This window comes from Macaca thibetana, chromosome 11 (genome assembly GCF_024542745.1).
Source record: "Macaca thibetana thibetana isolate TM-01 chromosome 11, ASM2454274v1, whole genome shotgun sequence".
Classification (NCBI taxonomy): Eukaryota; Metazoa; Chordata; class Mammalia; order Primates; family Cercopithecidae; genus Macaca; species Macaca thibetana.
Window position 1 is genome coordinate 36,257,592 of NC_065588.1, and position 15,925 is coordinate 36,273,516.

General features: G+C 38.3%; 1 protein-coding gene across 2 annotated transcripts in view; it reads left to right on the forward strand.

The window, feature by feature from the left end:
* Nucleotides 1–1,307: 1,307 nt before the first annotated feature.
* The window catches only part of LRRK2 (leucine rich repeat kinase 2), a 145,809-nt gene continuing 131,191 nt past the window's right edge, over nucleotides 1,308–15,925 (forward strand). For both annotated transcript variants that reach the window (XM_050750114.1, XM_050750115.1), the window contains exons 1-5: nucleotides 1,308–1,615; nucleotides 1,887–1,972; nucleotides 8,844–8,953; nucleotides 12,167–12,255; nucleotides 14,469–14,603. In XM_050750114.1, the coding sequence (XP_050606071.1) occupies nucleotides 1,465–1,615; nucleotides 1,887–1,972; nucleotides 8,844–8,953; nucleotides 12,167–12,255; nucleotides 14,469–14,603 (571 nt within the window). In that variant the 5' untranslated portion in view covers nucleotides 1,308–1,464. The remainder of the gene's footprint in view (nucleotides 1,616–1,886; nucleotides 1,973–8,843; nucleotides 8,954–12,166; nucleotides 12,256–14,468; nucleotides 14,604–15,925) is intronic.

Sequence of the window (15,925 nt, forward strand, 5' to 3'; positions counted from 1 at the left end):
GTTAGGAGATTTGCCTGAGTTGAAGTCCTGGCTCTCAACTTCCCACCTGTGTGACTCCAGCAAAGCTCTTCACTTCTCAACTCCAAATCTCAATTTCCTCATTAGTGAAAGAAGGATACATAGTAGTAGTTTTATCCATTTCAGACTTGTCATCAGGATTGAAGTAACAGATGTGAAAACAAATCTAAAATTGTGAAGTAGTAACTTCCAGTCCAATCCTCTTCTTTGTAAATAACCTTGAGGACAGACACATGGATAGATCTGAAGGATAGAACACACAACTGAAGGATAGATCATCTTTGCCTAGCCTTGTTTACAATGTTCTTGCTAGGTTTCTCTTCCTAAAAACACATTACTTAGGTACTTAACAGAACAAACAATCAAAAAACGAAACCAAAAAACTTTGGGGTTATAGACACCCATACTCATAAGTAATTCTGAATGCCAAGTGAAGAGTATTTCGGTTTGCTTCTCTCACCTTTTCACCTTTCATTTCATGTACCCTGTCCTTTGTCTCAGTTCTAATAGCTCTGAGAGCTGATTACTTTTCGGGTGTCCCACGTATCAGGATCCTGCCTAGTGCAACTCAATTCCAAAAGTTAATTTAGTGGCCTTTTGGTGACCAGAGCTTCAGATAACTCACAGGGAAACAATGTTTATTTCCTCTCCCACTAACAGTCACAACAATAATAAAAAAGACAGTAGCGGGGCAAGTTTTGATGGCTAACCTCTCTCTCCATCCTTTAAGGGGAGAACTCTATAAAGAGAATGTTTTCCTAAAGGGGCCATCTGGGCGGTGTCCTCTTTTTCCCAGCGCCCTGATTTCTATTCTTAGATCTGGAGATAGGCGGCTTTCATTTTTCCTGCTGCCAGTTCCCAGACCTTCCCTGGGGCCGCAGGATCCCCGGCTGGCGGGTCGCGGAGGGTGGCCGGCCGGGCTGCGCACTGCGCGCCTCCGCCGCGGGGCTCCGGGCCTTGGGACTCGGCGGAGTCCGCTGAGTCAGTTTCTTCCTGCGCGACTCCCCGCCGCGCCGCCGCCGTGGTGGAATCTGGTCCCAGGAGGCGGCGTCCGCCCGGGTCCAGTCTAGGCGTGCGTGGGGGCCACGGGCACGGTCATCCCGGCCAGGCCCGGCTCCAGCAGCCCCACGGCCGCCGCCGAAGTTCTGCGCGGCCCGTCGCCCCGGCGGAGCCTCTGGCAGGCCCCTGAGCTGGTTTTTTGGGGCCTGGCTGGGGGAGGAGGAAGCCGAGCAGGAGGGCTCTGGAGAGGGAGGGCAACGCGGGGCGGGGAGCCACCGCCTTCCTCATAAACAGGCGGGCGTGGGCGCCGACGGGGCCCCCGGGGAGCCCTGGCTGAGGGCGGTGAGCTGAGCTAGATCCCGGGGAGCTGTGGCCGGCGCCCCTGCCGCTTCCCTGAGCAGCGGACGTTCGTGCTGGGAGGGCGGCGGGTTGGAAGCAGGGGCCACCATGGCTAGTGGCAGCTGTCAGGGGTGCGAGGAGGACGAGGAAACTCTGAAGAAGTTGATAGTCAGGCTGAACAATGTCCAGGAAGGTAAACAGATAGAAACGCTGGTCCAAATCCTGGAGGATCTGCTGGTGTTCACGTACTCCGAGCACGGTAATCACTTGCGAAGAAACTGTGCTTTTGTTTTTGCAAACTTTCGCCCCCTCCTCACATTTGCAAACTTTGTCCTCCTCCGCTGACGCTGCTCAAACCCGGACTCTTAAAGAGCCGTAAACTCCCATCTCCTTTCCTTAGGGCGGAAAGGAGCTGAGAATTCCAGGAAGGTCTTCACCTTTTTGACTTTTCTCCCCTTTTCAGACTTAAAAGGAAAGGGGGTGCTGTGGATTGTGACTTTGCTTCTTTTCCCCACCCACTTGTTTTCCAGCCTCCAAGTTATTTCAAGGCAAAAATATCCATGTGCCTCTGTTGATCGTCTTGGACTCGTATATGAGAGTCGCGAGTGTGCAGCAGGTAAAGGCATTGTTTTCACTTCAACTCATTCGCCCTTCTGTTTGGAAGGAGACGTTTTACTGGCAGTGTTATATAGCCGGGAGTTCTTGGTTATTCTGGAAATTTGGCTTGAGGAACCTCCGACTGTGATTTTCAGATGGGGACATTGTTAAATATTTTGATCATGTAAAAAGGGATGAAGGGCCCCAGTATGTGTTCCCTGAGTGTCTTTAAGTAGTAACTTTATAAAACCAACAGTATGGGTGGTGGTAGAAGGGGGATAAAAATGGGTTCGGGTTTAGTCCCGTTATTGGCAAGATGAATTAATTACTGTTTAGACCTGACTATTCCAGGAATCTTCCCAATGTAGAACATGTCCTAGATGAGAGGATTATGAGTAGTTTGGAAAAGGGGAATAACTAATAGTGATAAAATGCCACTTTGTCACTGGCAAACTCTTGTAGAGTTCAGCATTTCTTAAAAGACAGATTTCTAGCCTTTAGTTTTAGTATACCTTGTAGTATCTAAAGAAAGTCATGTCTTTTGAGACCCTCATAATTTACAACTGTTGTCATATAAAATGCATGTAAAACTGAAACTTTTACAATCTGTACCACAGGAAACCCAGAAATTTGCTAAATACCTTGGATATATTTTTTTTTAAGGGGGGCTTTAAAATGGTAATTAAGAATGATTTACAGTCAAAACAAAATTATAGGCCAAAGTGATAACTTCCTTTGGAGTACTTAGAGATTTGGGGAACTGAAATCAGTTTTGTCATCTGCATGTTAACTCATGCAAAGAAAGAGAACTGGACTTTGAACTCCATGGAGGTGCAGTCAGAAAGCCAATGTTTCTTAATACTTGAGAGGCTTGACAGAGGTAAGGCATCTCAATCTTTAAATTGGTGTGGGTCTATCTTTATCTTTATGCTTATCTCTGTATCTAGCTCTATCTGTCTGGGTGAACCATCTAGCTTCTTTCATATGAGGACATTTATATCTGGAAGAAATATTTTAATTTGTTTTCAACTGTGAAATATTTTCCATCTGACTGTTACAGATTTTCACACCACTATCAAACCAAACCAAGAAAAGATGGAGGCATAATAAAGATGCTGTTCTTTTAAGACTCAAAGTCGGAATTTTGCCTGTGGAATATGAGTCACTCTTTGGGCAATGGCCTATTGTGCTTCCTGCTCTGCACCCACGTCATCCCTTCTTGCCTCTGCTTTGGTGTTCAGAAGTGCCTGGTTCTGGCCACTTTCATTCCCTAGACTCTGTACTTCATAGAGTCACTTCTGCTTGATACCGCTCAGGACAGTCAGACCCTAGGTAGGCTTTGGTCTGCAAGGTCTAGATAAGGGAGTGCTAGACTTGAGAACCCAAGGGACTCTGGAACATACCACCTAATTCTTAATTTTAGAAATTGCTCAAGCCTGAGCATACTTGTCTGGAGTAGTTATGAGTGTGTCACTCAGTATTTCTGCCCAGAGGATACTGGAGGCAAAGTATGCTGGAAAATAAGGAAGAGTCTTTTTATAAGTAATTAATTACTTTTTTGGATGTATCATAGTTGTATATGTTTTTGGGGTACATGTGATATTTGATACATGTATACAATGTGTAATGTTCAAATCAGGGTAACTGGACTATCCATCACCTTGAACATTTTTCTTTGTGTTGGCAACATTACAATTCCTTTCTTCTAGTTATTTTGAAATATGCAATAAATTCATAATTTCCCTACTGTACTATTAAATACGAACTTAATTGCTTCTATCTAATTATATTTTTGTACCCATTAACTACCTTCTCTTTATCCCTCCCCATCCGTTCATTCCCAGTCTCTGGTAACCACCATTCTACTCTCTCCCTCCATGAGATCCACCTTTTGGCTCCTACGTATAAGTGAGAATATGCAATATTTTATTTCTGTGCCTGGCTTATTAAATTTAACATAATGACCTCTATTTCCACCCAGGCTGTTGCAAATGACAGGATTTCATTTTTTATGACTGAATAATATTCCATTGTGTATGTATGCCACATTTTCTTTTATTTTTAGTTAAGTAATTAATTTAGAGACAGGGTCTCACTCTGTTGCCCAGGCTGGAGAACAGTGGTGTGATCAAATCTCACTGCAGGCCTGAAATCTTGGGCTCAAGTAGTCTTCTTTCCTCAGCTTCCCAGGTAGCCAGGAGTATAAGCATGTGCCACCATGCTCAGCTAATTTTTTTTTTTCTTTTTTTACTTTTTGTAGAGATGGAGTCTTGCTATGTTGCCCAGGTTAGTTTCAAACTCCTGACCTCAAGCAATCTTCCTGCCTTGGCCTCCATATTTTCTTTATTAATCTGTTGATAGACATATAAGGTGATTCTGTATCTTAACTATTGTGAACAGTGCTGCAATAAACATGGGAGTTGAGACATGTGTTTGATATACTGATGTTCTTTCTTTTGGATATATACCCAGCAATGAGATTGCTGGATCATATGAAAGTTCTATTTTTAGTTTTTTAAGGGACCTCCATATTGTTTTTCATAATGGCTGTACTACTTTATGTTCCCATCAACAGTGTACCACCATTCCCCTTTTTCTACATCCTCACCGGCATTTGTTATTTTTTCTTTGTTTGATAATATAGCCATTCTGTCTGTGGTGAGATAATATCTCATTGTGGTTTTGATTTGCCTTTCCCTAAAGATTAGTGATACTTAGGATTTTTTTTTTTCATGTGTCTGTTAGCCATTTGTCTGTCTTTTGAGAAATGTCTATTTGGATCTTTTGTCCATTTAAAAATAAGATTTTTTTTTTCCACTAATTGAGATTTTTGAGTTCCTTATGTATTCTGGTTGTTAATCTTTTGTTGAGTGGTTATTTTGCAAATATTTTCTCCCGTTCTTTATGTTGTCTTTTCACTTTGTTGATTATTTTCTTTGTTGTGCAGAAGCTTTTAGCTTGATACAGTCCCATTTGTCTATTTTTTTTTGTTGTTGCCTGTGCTTTTGAGGTCCTACCCCAAAAGTCATTGCACAGACCAATGTCCTGTAGTATTTCCCCAATGTTTTCTTCTAGTAGTTGCACAGTTTCAGGTCTGAGATGTAAGTCTTTAATCCATTTTGAGTTGATTTGTGTATATGGTGAAAGCTGTGCATCTAGTTTCCTTCTCTGGCATAGCCAATATCCAGTTTTCCCAGCACTATTTATTAAAGAAACTGTCCTTTCTCCATTGTAGGTCTTTGGCACCTTTGGAAATAGGTTGCCTATAAATGCATGGATTTTTATCTAGGTTCTCTATTCTGTTCTATTGATCTGTGTGAGGAATAGTCTTTTGATTTGGTAATTTAATGCAATAGAATTATTAATTTCAGTACCATATGTGTATAAGTCTATAAAGGGCATTGCATATTACATGATTTGATTCTTACTGAAATCTCACTGCCCTCTCAGAAATCTTACCGGATGGTTTACTCTCATAGCTCAGTGAGAGTAAGCTACTAACTGAGGATCAAAGAGCTTGTGACAAACCTGAGACCCAAGTCTTCTCACACCTTCAAAATCTCTTTCCATCATACAATCTACTAGCTGCTGAATTCACAAGCTTTTTGTGCAAGCTCATAAAAAGCAAAATGGTTTGGTTTTTGCTTTGGCCATGCTAGGTACAATGACATCAATTTAAATTAGCATTGGTCTTACCAAGGGGATGTAGAAAGGGGTCTCCTACTGACATTTTAATACTCACTTGAAAGTAGTGTTTTTCCTTCAGATTTCTTTATATAATTAGTATAATTACTGTAAGTATCCTTTAATGTTTTATATGTTGAGTTAGCTGGAAGTGCCAAATTAAAAACTCTTAATGATGAATTTAAGGTATTAAGGTAAATTACTCCTTCATTTAATTTAATTGTAATTCTTAATTACTATTTAAAATAAAGATTAAGGTTTGTTTCTAGATGCCATTTAACATGATATTCCGGGCTGTCAGTTTTATTTTCGAAGTTTATTTCATATTTTATTAATGCTTCTTCATAAATGACAGTCTTTAGAAAATTGGTAGTTAAGCTGCTTTATATTTTTCTTTTCCTGCCCATCGTTTCACTGTGCTCCTAAATTTTACATCTCTTTATTCTCACGGTTTCAACCTTGAAGAAGGGGAGCAAAATAAATGAAAGTGGCTAAAAATTTTTCTTTAACCCCTAGACTCTTTCCTGTTGTGCCTTAATTACATGCTTGAGTTTTTAGAATAATTATAATAAAGTAAAACTACCAATTTAATTGTATTGTAACCGTGCAGGATGGGAAATTTCTCTCTTTGAAAGATAAGCTTTTAATTGAATAGATTAATGGATCAATTGTTACCTCTGCTTTGCTGCCAGAGATTCTGTTTCATCACAGAAGTTCCATGTAGTACTGGAGAGCTCAGTTGCCTGAATCATTTTGCAAAGCACTTACTTATGCTGTTGCTTCACCAACCAAAACAAAACAGGTTTTTTCCTTGAGTCAGCTTTGTAGGTATAGGGATGAGTTTGGCATCCTATGTGATTTTTTTCACCACCAGAAGCTGTTCAGAATGTTATTTTCTTAAATACTTCGGAAAAAAGTCTTGATGTATTTTATGAAAGCACAAAAATAGTTGGTTTCTATGACAGCTGGATTGTCAATGTCTGTTCAGCTTACGTGGAGGAGGATGTCCTACTTAAGTAGTATAGGTAGAAATAGCTGTCAGAAATTGCTGCCTTTGAAAGCAATTTGAAATTATGTAAAAGGAAGTAATGACGAAATAAAGCAATTTCTGTTTAATCTGGAAAAGATCCAAAAGTAATATTGTAAAGAGATCTTGAGTAATCATTTTTATCTTCCTAAAATAACCCTTGTTTACTCCTGCAAACAGGTAAGAAACTTGTGCCATTATTCCTTATTGGATGCATATAGATTTCTCACCTTGTCATTCAACTCCTTGCAATGTTCAACTTTACTTATGCATCCAGCCTTATCCCAAAATAGCCTCTTTCCTGTAGCGGCTTCCTTATTATGTAGCAGCCTACTCTCCTCACCACTCAACAGTTCTTATACAATCTGACTCAAGCTCTCCCTCTTCATATTATATTCTCTGAGTAATTTCAACTCACACTGAATCTTACTTTCAGTATTTCTATTGTATTGGTATTTATTACACATCACACTTAGGTACTTTTCCATAAGTCTCTAGAGGGTGTGTGTGTGTGTGTGTGTGTGTGTGTGTGTATATATAAATGCACTTTCTTTTTTTTTTTTTTGACCATGTCAAGTATAGTTCTATAGTATAATAGAATTGGAGATCCTTTACATTTAGAGAGGAGTCTACAATAGGAGGAGTAGGTTAATTTTAATCTGTGGTTTGAAATCAGGACTTTCAATTTTTTTTTCAGAGGTAAAGAGCAACTTAGGCAAGTTGGCATCTTGTAAACAGACTGAGTGAAGATATACTTAAAATGCATCCATAATTTCATATTTTATTTCGAAATGTGAAAGAGCCTACTAGGGGTGTCTGTATCTCTAGACCTTATCAATTCATTCTAGAGAAATCTAGAGGGAGCCATTGAGGAGTTCTACCTCCTGTCTATGTTATAGAGCCCTTTCTTTTTTTCTCCTATCAGATGTAGAGTCAATTGCTAAAAATGCCACGTTTCTTGCCTCTATTATTCTAGCTTCATTAATTGGGGAGCAGCCATTCTGATAACTTACATTTTGCTACTAAAATTTTCAACTTGCCCTAATCCTTCATTTTAAGCCACTTCATTTTTTCCTATAATTAAAAATTTAAATATGTGGAGGAAATTCTGTCAGGTAGCTATTACTTAAAACCTACTAAGGGCCAGGTGCGGAGGCTCACGCCTGTAATCCCAGCACTTTGAGAGGCCACGTCAGAAGGCTTGAGCCAAGGAGCTTGAGACCAGCCTGAGCAATATAGAGAGAGACCTGTCTTCACAAAAATGTTTTAAAAATTAGCTGGGTGTGGTGGCACATACCTGTAGTCCCAGCTACTTGGGAGGCTGAAGTGGGTGGATCACCTGATGCCGTGAGTTCTAGGCTGCAGTGATCGGTGATTGCGCCGTTGCACTCCAGCCTGGGTGACAGAGTGAGACCCTATCTCAAAAACAAATCAAAACCAAAAAAAAAAAAAAAAAAAAGAAAAGAAACGTACTAAGGATCCAGTATAGCCGTTCTTGCACTTAATAATCTTGGTACAACCTCTAAAACTATTTTTTGTAGTTTATTTTATTTTGCCTTAGACAATAGGCATGTCTATGTTCTTCAAAATTTAGAAATTATATATATTTATGTGTGTGTGTGTATGTATATATATATATATATTTTTTTTTTTTGGAAATGGAGTCTTGCTCTGTCCTCCAGGGTAGAGTGCAGTGGCGCAATCTCGGCTCACTGCAACCTCTGCCTCCTGGGTTCAAGTGATTCTCCTGCCTCAGCCTCCCGAGTAGCTGAGGTTACAGATGCCTGTAACCTTACCACCATGCCTGGCTAATTTTTGTGTTTTTAGTAGAGACGGGATTTCACCCTCTGCCATGCTGGTCTCTAACTACTGACCTCGTGATCCACCCGCCTCCGCCTCTCAAAGTGCTGGGATTACGGGCGTGAGCCACTATGCCCAGCCGAAATGTTATATTTTTTGTATGTCTTTCTGGTCTGATTTTTGGAGAAAGGTGTATCCTAAGGATATGGCTTGCTTTTGTTTCTTGGTAAGCATTTTAGGGTATCATTTTGTTTTATAACAATTATTTACAAGTGAGATAAGCATATATTCCACTAAGACTGAAGAGATTCATGTTTGACTCAGTATGTTCTATTAACATTCTTTAAAACACGTGAATATATGTCTTTCTTGTTTTCAGGTGGGTTGGTCACTTCTGTGCAAATTAATAGAAATCTGCCCGGGTACAATGCAAAGCTTAATGGGACCCCAGGATGTTGGAAATGATTGGGAAGTCCTTGGTGTTCACCAGTAAGTATGATAGATATGTAAAAACAAACTGCCTTGAGTATTTATCTATACACATAAAAACCTTCCCTTGATACACTGAATTTGCAATCCAAGGCTACTCTTGTGAAATTCTTTGAAATACAGATATTTTTCCTTGAGTCAATGATTTACATTTATAGAGAGCTTTAAACTCAGAAGTTTGATTTAGAAAGCAAACATTTAAGGTAACATGTCAGGAGTTATTTTAATAATATAATCATATAATTATAAAACTGGTTAACTTGTAGATTTTTGATGAGTACTTTTGCATTCAAACCATGAAGATATTTTGCCCTTTAATAATAGAACTGATACAAACCACTAGTTCCTAAAAAAATGGGAACTGAGAAAAGTTAGTTCTGTACGTAGTAATTTGAAAGTTGATGTTCTGTCTTTAAATGGTACATGTATATATATTCATATATATACACAGTAAGTTTAAACTACGGCTTTCAAAAAGAGTAAGAAAGAGGAAATTACCTTTCAGCACATCTGCAGCCAAATCTTGATGACAATTTTACCAGCTATGTTTTTGCAGTTTGCAGCATAATGACTTCTTAAATGAGACTACTTCCTTAGCCACAATTAATTAAGAAAACCTTTTCTGAAGAAGAATGTGTTTTCAGGAAAATACATTATTTCTTGACAGTTAAAAAATATCTTCTCAGCTACTCGGGAGGCTGAGGCAGGAGAATCACTTGAACCTGGGAGGCGGAGGTTGCAGTGAGCCGAGATTGCAGCACTGCTGTCCAGCCTGGGTGACAGAGTGAGACTCTATCTCAAAAACAAACAAACAAACAAACAAACAAACAAACCTTCTGTCATTAACTTTAAATCTTTTTTATACGTAATGTGACTTTTCTTTACCACAGAAAAGGAAATTGTGAATATATCTGGCTTACAATGGTATACAGTTTATGAAAATTTAATTTATGAAAAATTTTTAGGTGTTTATATTGGTGATCAGTATCAAGTAGTGCTACAAATTTAGACAAATTAGAGCTATATGTTTGGCCATAAGTGAACATATCTGTGCTTATACATTTTCCCCTCTTTGACAAATGTGTTGCTCTTCTTGTTTTCAGTACATAAAGGGTGTGTTTGGAAAGAGCATATTTACAATTAATTGGAGTTCTCATCTTCAATCTAATCTTTGTAATTCTATGTTTCAGTTCTAAAGTATACAGCTTTTGATGAGGAATTACTCAGAATATACCAGTAATTAGCAATTGTAACTTTTAAGTGTCCCTTGGTTTGGTTGAGAATTTCCAAGATGTCCAAAGATGAGCCAGTCTATAACCTCAGGGAGTGTTTGGGAAACTCATCTAGTCATATTCCTGTTCAAACCAGCTGTTCAAATTAAATTACATAAATATTTATATAGGAAATTTGTTCACTCACTCACTTACTCATTCACTCACTTTGTTCATCCAGTCATTCATCTTCCATTCATCAAATGTTTTTTAAGCCCCTCCTCTAGGCCAGAAACAATGCAGTTGTGAAGAAGATAGACACACTGCTCTCTCCAGTGGAGTGTATTAGGTCACTCCCGGCAAAAATTGATTGCAAAACAGATTTCTGTTTTTTCAAGGCCTTTTCTCTCCAAAGACTTACCAGTTCTGAAGAAAAATTTCTTCTGTGGTGGTAAAGTCAGGAAGAGTGGGAATGGTACAGGGAGAGGTAGGGGCAGGGTGATTAGGAGGAAGACTGGCAGAGAATTGAAGACTGGCTTCATTCAGTTCCTCCAACTGCCAAATGGAGATTATGCAACGTTTCTTGAATACGTACAAAGCTCTAGATGTGGTCAGCTCAGTCTTTTCCCAACAATTCGCCAAACAATGCTGTGCAGGAATAGACTAGAGATTATATTTTGGGATTAATAATATAGGGATTAAAATCTCATGAATTTGAACTAAACATTATTGATATGTTAAGTTCACTTTTTTTTTTTTTTTTTTTTTTGAGACAGAGTCTTGCTCTATTGCCAGGCTGGAATGCAGTGGCCTGATCTCGGCTTACTGTAACCTCTGCCTCCCAGGTTCAAGTGATTCTCCTGCCTCAGTCTCCCGAGTAGCTGGGACTACAGGAGTGCACCACCATACCCAGCTAATTTTTGTATTTTTAGTAGAGACAGGGCTTCATCATGTTGGCCAGGATGGTCTCGATCTATTGACCTCATGATCCCCCCGCCTTGGCCTCCCAAAGTGCTGAGATTACAGGTGTGAGCCAGTGCTACCGGCCCACTTTTTAATATATTATTAATTTCTCTTTTAAAAACAGTAGCAATCAATAATTTAAATATTGAAATGAATTCTTAATTTATATACACAAACTAACATCTTTATATCTCTCTATATTTTAATATATCAACATGTCTAAGATAAATTATAAATTTATATCACATGTAAAAATGGGTTTGCTCTCGATGTATATAAGACTTCATGATATTTTGAACATGGAGTTGGGTGAAAATAGTGAATCTGAATTTTTGAATTTGAATATTTATTGGAAAATAAGTAGCGCTTTTACCTTTTTAAATGAGACACATAATAGTTCCCTGTTGATTTTTTGTTTGTTTTTTTAACTTTATTAAAGTAGAGTTGACAATTAGAAATTGTTTATATTTAAGGTATATAGTTGATTTGATATATGTGTATATTGTGAAATATTACCACAATCAAGCTAATTAGCATTCCCTGTTAGTTTTTATAAGCCTGATTCAGGTTTGTAGAAAGAAACAAACACACATGGCCAGGCACGGTGGCTCATACCTATAATCCCAGACTTTGGGAGGCCGAGACAGGAGGATCACTTGAGCCCAGAGGTTTAGACCAGCCTAGGCAACATAATGAACTCTGTCTGTCCAAAAAAGAATGAAAAAATTAGCCTGGTGTGGTGGTGTGTTCCTGTATCCCTAGCAACTCAGGAGGCTGAGGCAGGAGTATTGCTTACTTGAGCCCGGGAGTTTGAGGTTTCAGTGAGCTGTGATTGATTGCACCATTGCTTTCCAGCCTGGGTGACACAGCAAGACCTTGTCTCTAAAAGCAGACAACAGACAACAAAAACACATGAGCTTCACTATAGGGAATTAAATACAATGAGAGTAATAAAAAATAGGTGAGCAAAAAAATCTAAATAAGCAAATTTCTGAGTATGATATTTCATTCTTATCTTGATTTCTGTTTTTAACTCCAGATTGATTCTTAAAATGCTAACAGTTCATAATGCCAGTGTAAACTTGTCAATGATTGGACTGAAGACCTTAGATCTCCTCCTAACTTCAGGTAATACATGTATATGTTTTTCGTGTTGATTCAATTTAAAAAAAATTGATGCCATTAACTTAAATTTTTTTTTTTTTTTTTTAAAGATCAGGATTAGGGTAGCTTGATTTAAATGTCCTAAAATTGCATCTTTTTTTAGACCTTGTGATGTGACAGCCACAATGTAATCTAAATATCAGTTATTTCCAAAATTCTTTGTTTCCATCTTTTCTCCTTATCTCTTTTCTCTATACGTTGCCTCTCAAAAAATCTCATTCAATACCTTGGTTTTAAACATTACCTTATATATTGTCCCCAAATCTCTGTTTGTAGCCTGATGTTTGCTCCCAAAATCTGGACCCACATCTCATATTCTCCCTAGGTTAGTGGTCATTCATGCCCTTGCATTATTACTTCTTTCTCCATATATATCTTGAATATATTTTCTATAATGTATGTTCTGGAGTATGCCATAATAGTTACATTTTGAAAATACATAACATTACTTCTTGAGTATTTGCTAGATGCCAGGCTTCACAAGTAAAATGCTTCACATTCTTTTAAACACCTAAACCTGAAAACACCCCTCGTGATAGGGATTTTATCTCAGTTTTCTAAGTGAGAAACACTGAAATGCAGAGAAGTTGCTTCGGCCACTAAGTGGTAGAAACAGGGTCTGATTCTCCATGTCAGGTTCCTTCCCTGAGAAAACTTTGGCCTGGAAAATAACGGACCTGAAAACAAAAAATCTTGAAATGATGCAACAGTTGTGGGCATTGCTGTGCTGGACACTGGCTATTATATAAGGTTCTTAGAAGAAAGGCTGCTCACAGGGAGCTAATCTTGTAGGGCTGGGAGGAGTTTCCTTCCATGTAGGGGAGGGCTTTTTAGGTTGAGAGAAGTATGGGTGCACAGGCCTGGGAGAATAGCATAAGAGAGGCTGGACATGTGATTGGGAAGGTTTGAAATGTCCTCATCAGTCCCCATCAGTCCTGCTAAGAGATGAAGACCTTGCTGGAGAAAGAGGAAGATGAGAGTATGAGGGAAAAACAAGAAAGTACTCAGCATTTCACCACCGCTTTTTATGACCATATTGTATGGAATGCACTAACAGTCTTAACCATGATTTAATTTAACCTCATACTTGGGAGGTATTTTTTTTTTTTGAGGGGTATTCATTCTTCATTTGGCAATGGACAGGAAGATGAGGGTTTATTAATCTGAAAAATCTCTCCACACTGGAATATATTAAAGTTAGCCTCATACAGTACTACCATTCCTATTCCAGTATTATTATTTTTATTGACAGAATAGATGCTGTTTGTGTTATGTTTTGGATTATGATAGGAGATGTTTGATATAGTAAAAGGCAAGAGTATGACAAGCAGTTAGTCCAAGTACAAAGAGGTAACAAAATATTTAGTGAGGAACAGTGTTTAGCATATTTGGAGTGAAGACAATGTGCAGAGGGATAAGGGGCTGATGAGATACATGTACTATAGTCAGTTGTGTGATGGGTCTTGTTTTTTCATACTAAGGAGTATGAGAAGATCTTAGAAGATTCCAGCAAGGGATTTGCAAGACCACAATTGTGTTTTAGAAATATAATGCAGGCAATAAACTAGTTGGGTAGAAATTGGGGCCTGTAGAGCAATTAAGCATCTGTTTTTGCATTCTAGATGAGAATGCAAAACACAATAGGAATGAAGGTGCCTTGTTCAAAAGGCATTTTGTTCAGAAGGAATCTTCAAGATGTGTAGGAGATATACTTAAAGGACTTGGTAACGAATTGATTTGTTGTTTGGATAGAGAATGAGAAGAGAAAGGATGGTGGAAAAAGAAGATGACTCAGGAGTTTCTCTTGGGTAGCTATTGGATTATGGTATCATTGATGAAGACAGGGAACAGGAGTAGACCAGGTTTGGGGTACCTGTAGAATATTCAGATGTTGTCTAAGAGGCATAAGAATGTATTTCAGGTGTTTGGGGCAAGTTATCTAGGGTAGAAGTACTGATTGGGACTCATGAAATTGTAATAAAGTGAACTGAGAATTTATCTCATTTATAAAGATCTAGAGCTTGATAAGTCTAACATCTAGGGCAGTTAAGTGGTTTGTCAATAAACAAACAAAAAAATCGTGAGTCTACAAACCATTCACAGTCTTCATGTAAAAATTAACACATTAAATGTTAAAGCAGATCTTTACTCAGAGCATATTATTCTCTTCAAAATAGGTAAAATCACCTTACTGATATTGGATGAAGAAAGTGATATTTTCATGTTAATTTTTGATGCCATGCACTCATTTCCAGCCAATGATGAAATCCAGAAACTTGGATGCAAAGCTTTACATGTGCTGTTTGAAAGAGGTATTTTAAAATGTCAAATTCCTTAAAGTATATATAAGAAAAAAAGGCTCTTACTGGGAAAAGTAGAACACAATTATAAGAAGAAGAAGGTTTCTAAAATCCTACTATTAAGAAGGGGGAGTTGTCTGTCAAGGGTGAGGAATGGGGTTAATTCAGCAGTATTGCTTGTTTTGGTGGAGTGAATTGCATTCATGGGTTGTAAATCATGCCACTGGAGTAGACTTTCTTCAGTTGCATAACAAGGCGTAAGGTTTACTTTGAAAACTGGATGTGTGGGTGTTACGAAAGAAAAAATACAACTGAAGCCAAGCATAGGTTACATCGGGATTATGATGTTGAGTCATCATCAGAAGTCTTAGAAATTGATAAAGGCTCTGCATAAAGAGCCAGGAGGTTTACAAAGTGTCCCTCAGGAAAAAGACTAATATGCATTTCATAGCCTGGCCCTGAGATTGGTAACTGAGATTGTCATGTAATTTTAGAGTTGGTTGGAGTCCTTGTTTAGTCTTTCCATTGACCTGAGGAGGAAATGGGTCACAGCAGTGAAGTGAGCATCCTGCCTCAGGGCACAGAGCTTGTGACAGTACAGTTCAATTAGCAATTATTTTGAGAGCCCCTTTTGTATCATTATGGGAGCCAACCGTGCTAGGGGTTTAGATAAGAATGATTTTTGCGGGCCCTGTGTCAGTTATCAGTTTACCAGTCTAATTTCTCGCAGTTCCCAGAATGGGATAGATCACCTAATAACTGAGACAGTTTCATGATGTTCTTCACTTGTTAGAAAAACTTAACTGATTTCGCATTATATTATAGGGACACTGGCATAAAATTAAAAAAAAATTAATGTTGATCACTTAGAGTGCCGTATTTTCTAACATATTTCTGGCACCATTCTCAAGCTAGATAAACTAGAATTTTATACATGTTTTTGAGGTTGTTGCCCAATAACAGTGACTCCAAATGGAACTTACTGGCTTGATCAAATGACTTTAATTGTGAAAATTAATGATCTATATTTTTGCTGTCTGATGGAAAATCACTAAGACAGAGTATTTCAAAGTCTGATTACTTGCCATTTGCTCAAGTTGACAACTCTTGAACTGAAACATTTAGCCGAGCTACCCTTCAGCAGCCTACCATTAATGCCTCCCTTTCAAATATTGTAATATGTCCAATTCCAGTTGACCATCTTTATTAGTCACTGTCAGTTTTCTCTAGAATTTCCCAAATGAAATTGTAAATAATTTTGTTTTTCTGAGAATGACTAGCACTTTTACATTTCAAAACATTGAGTACCGAACATAGACTGAAACAAAATTATT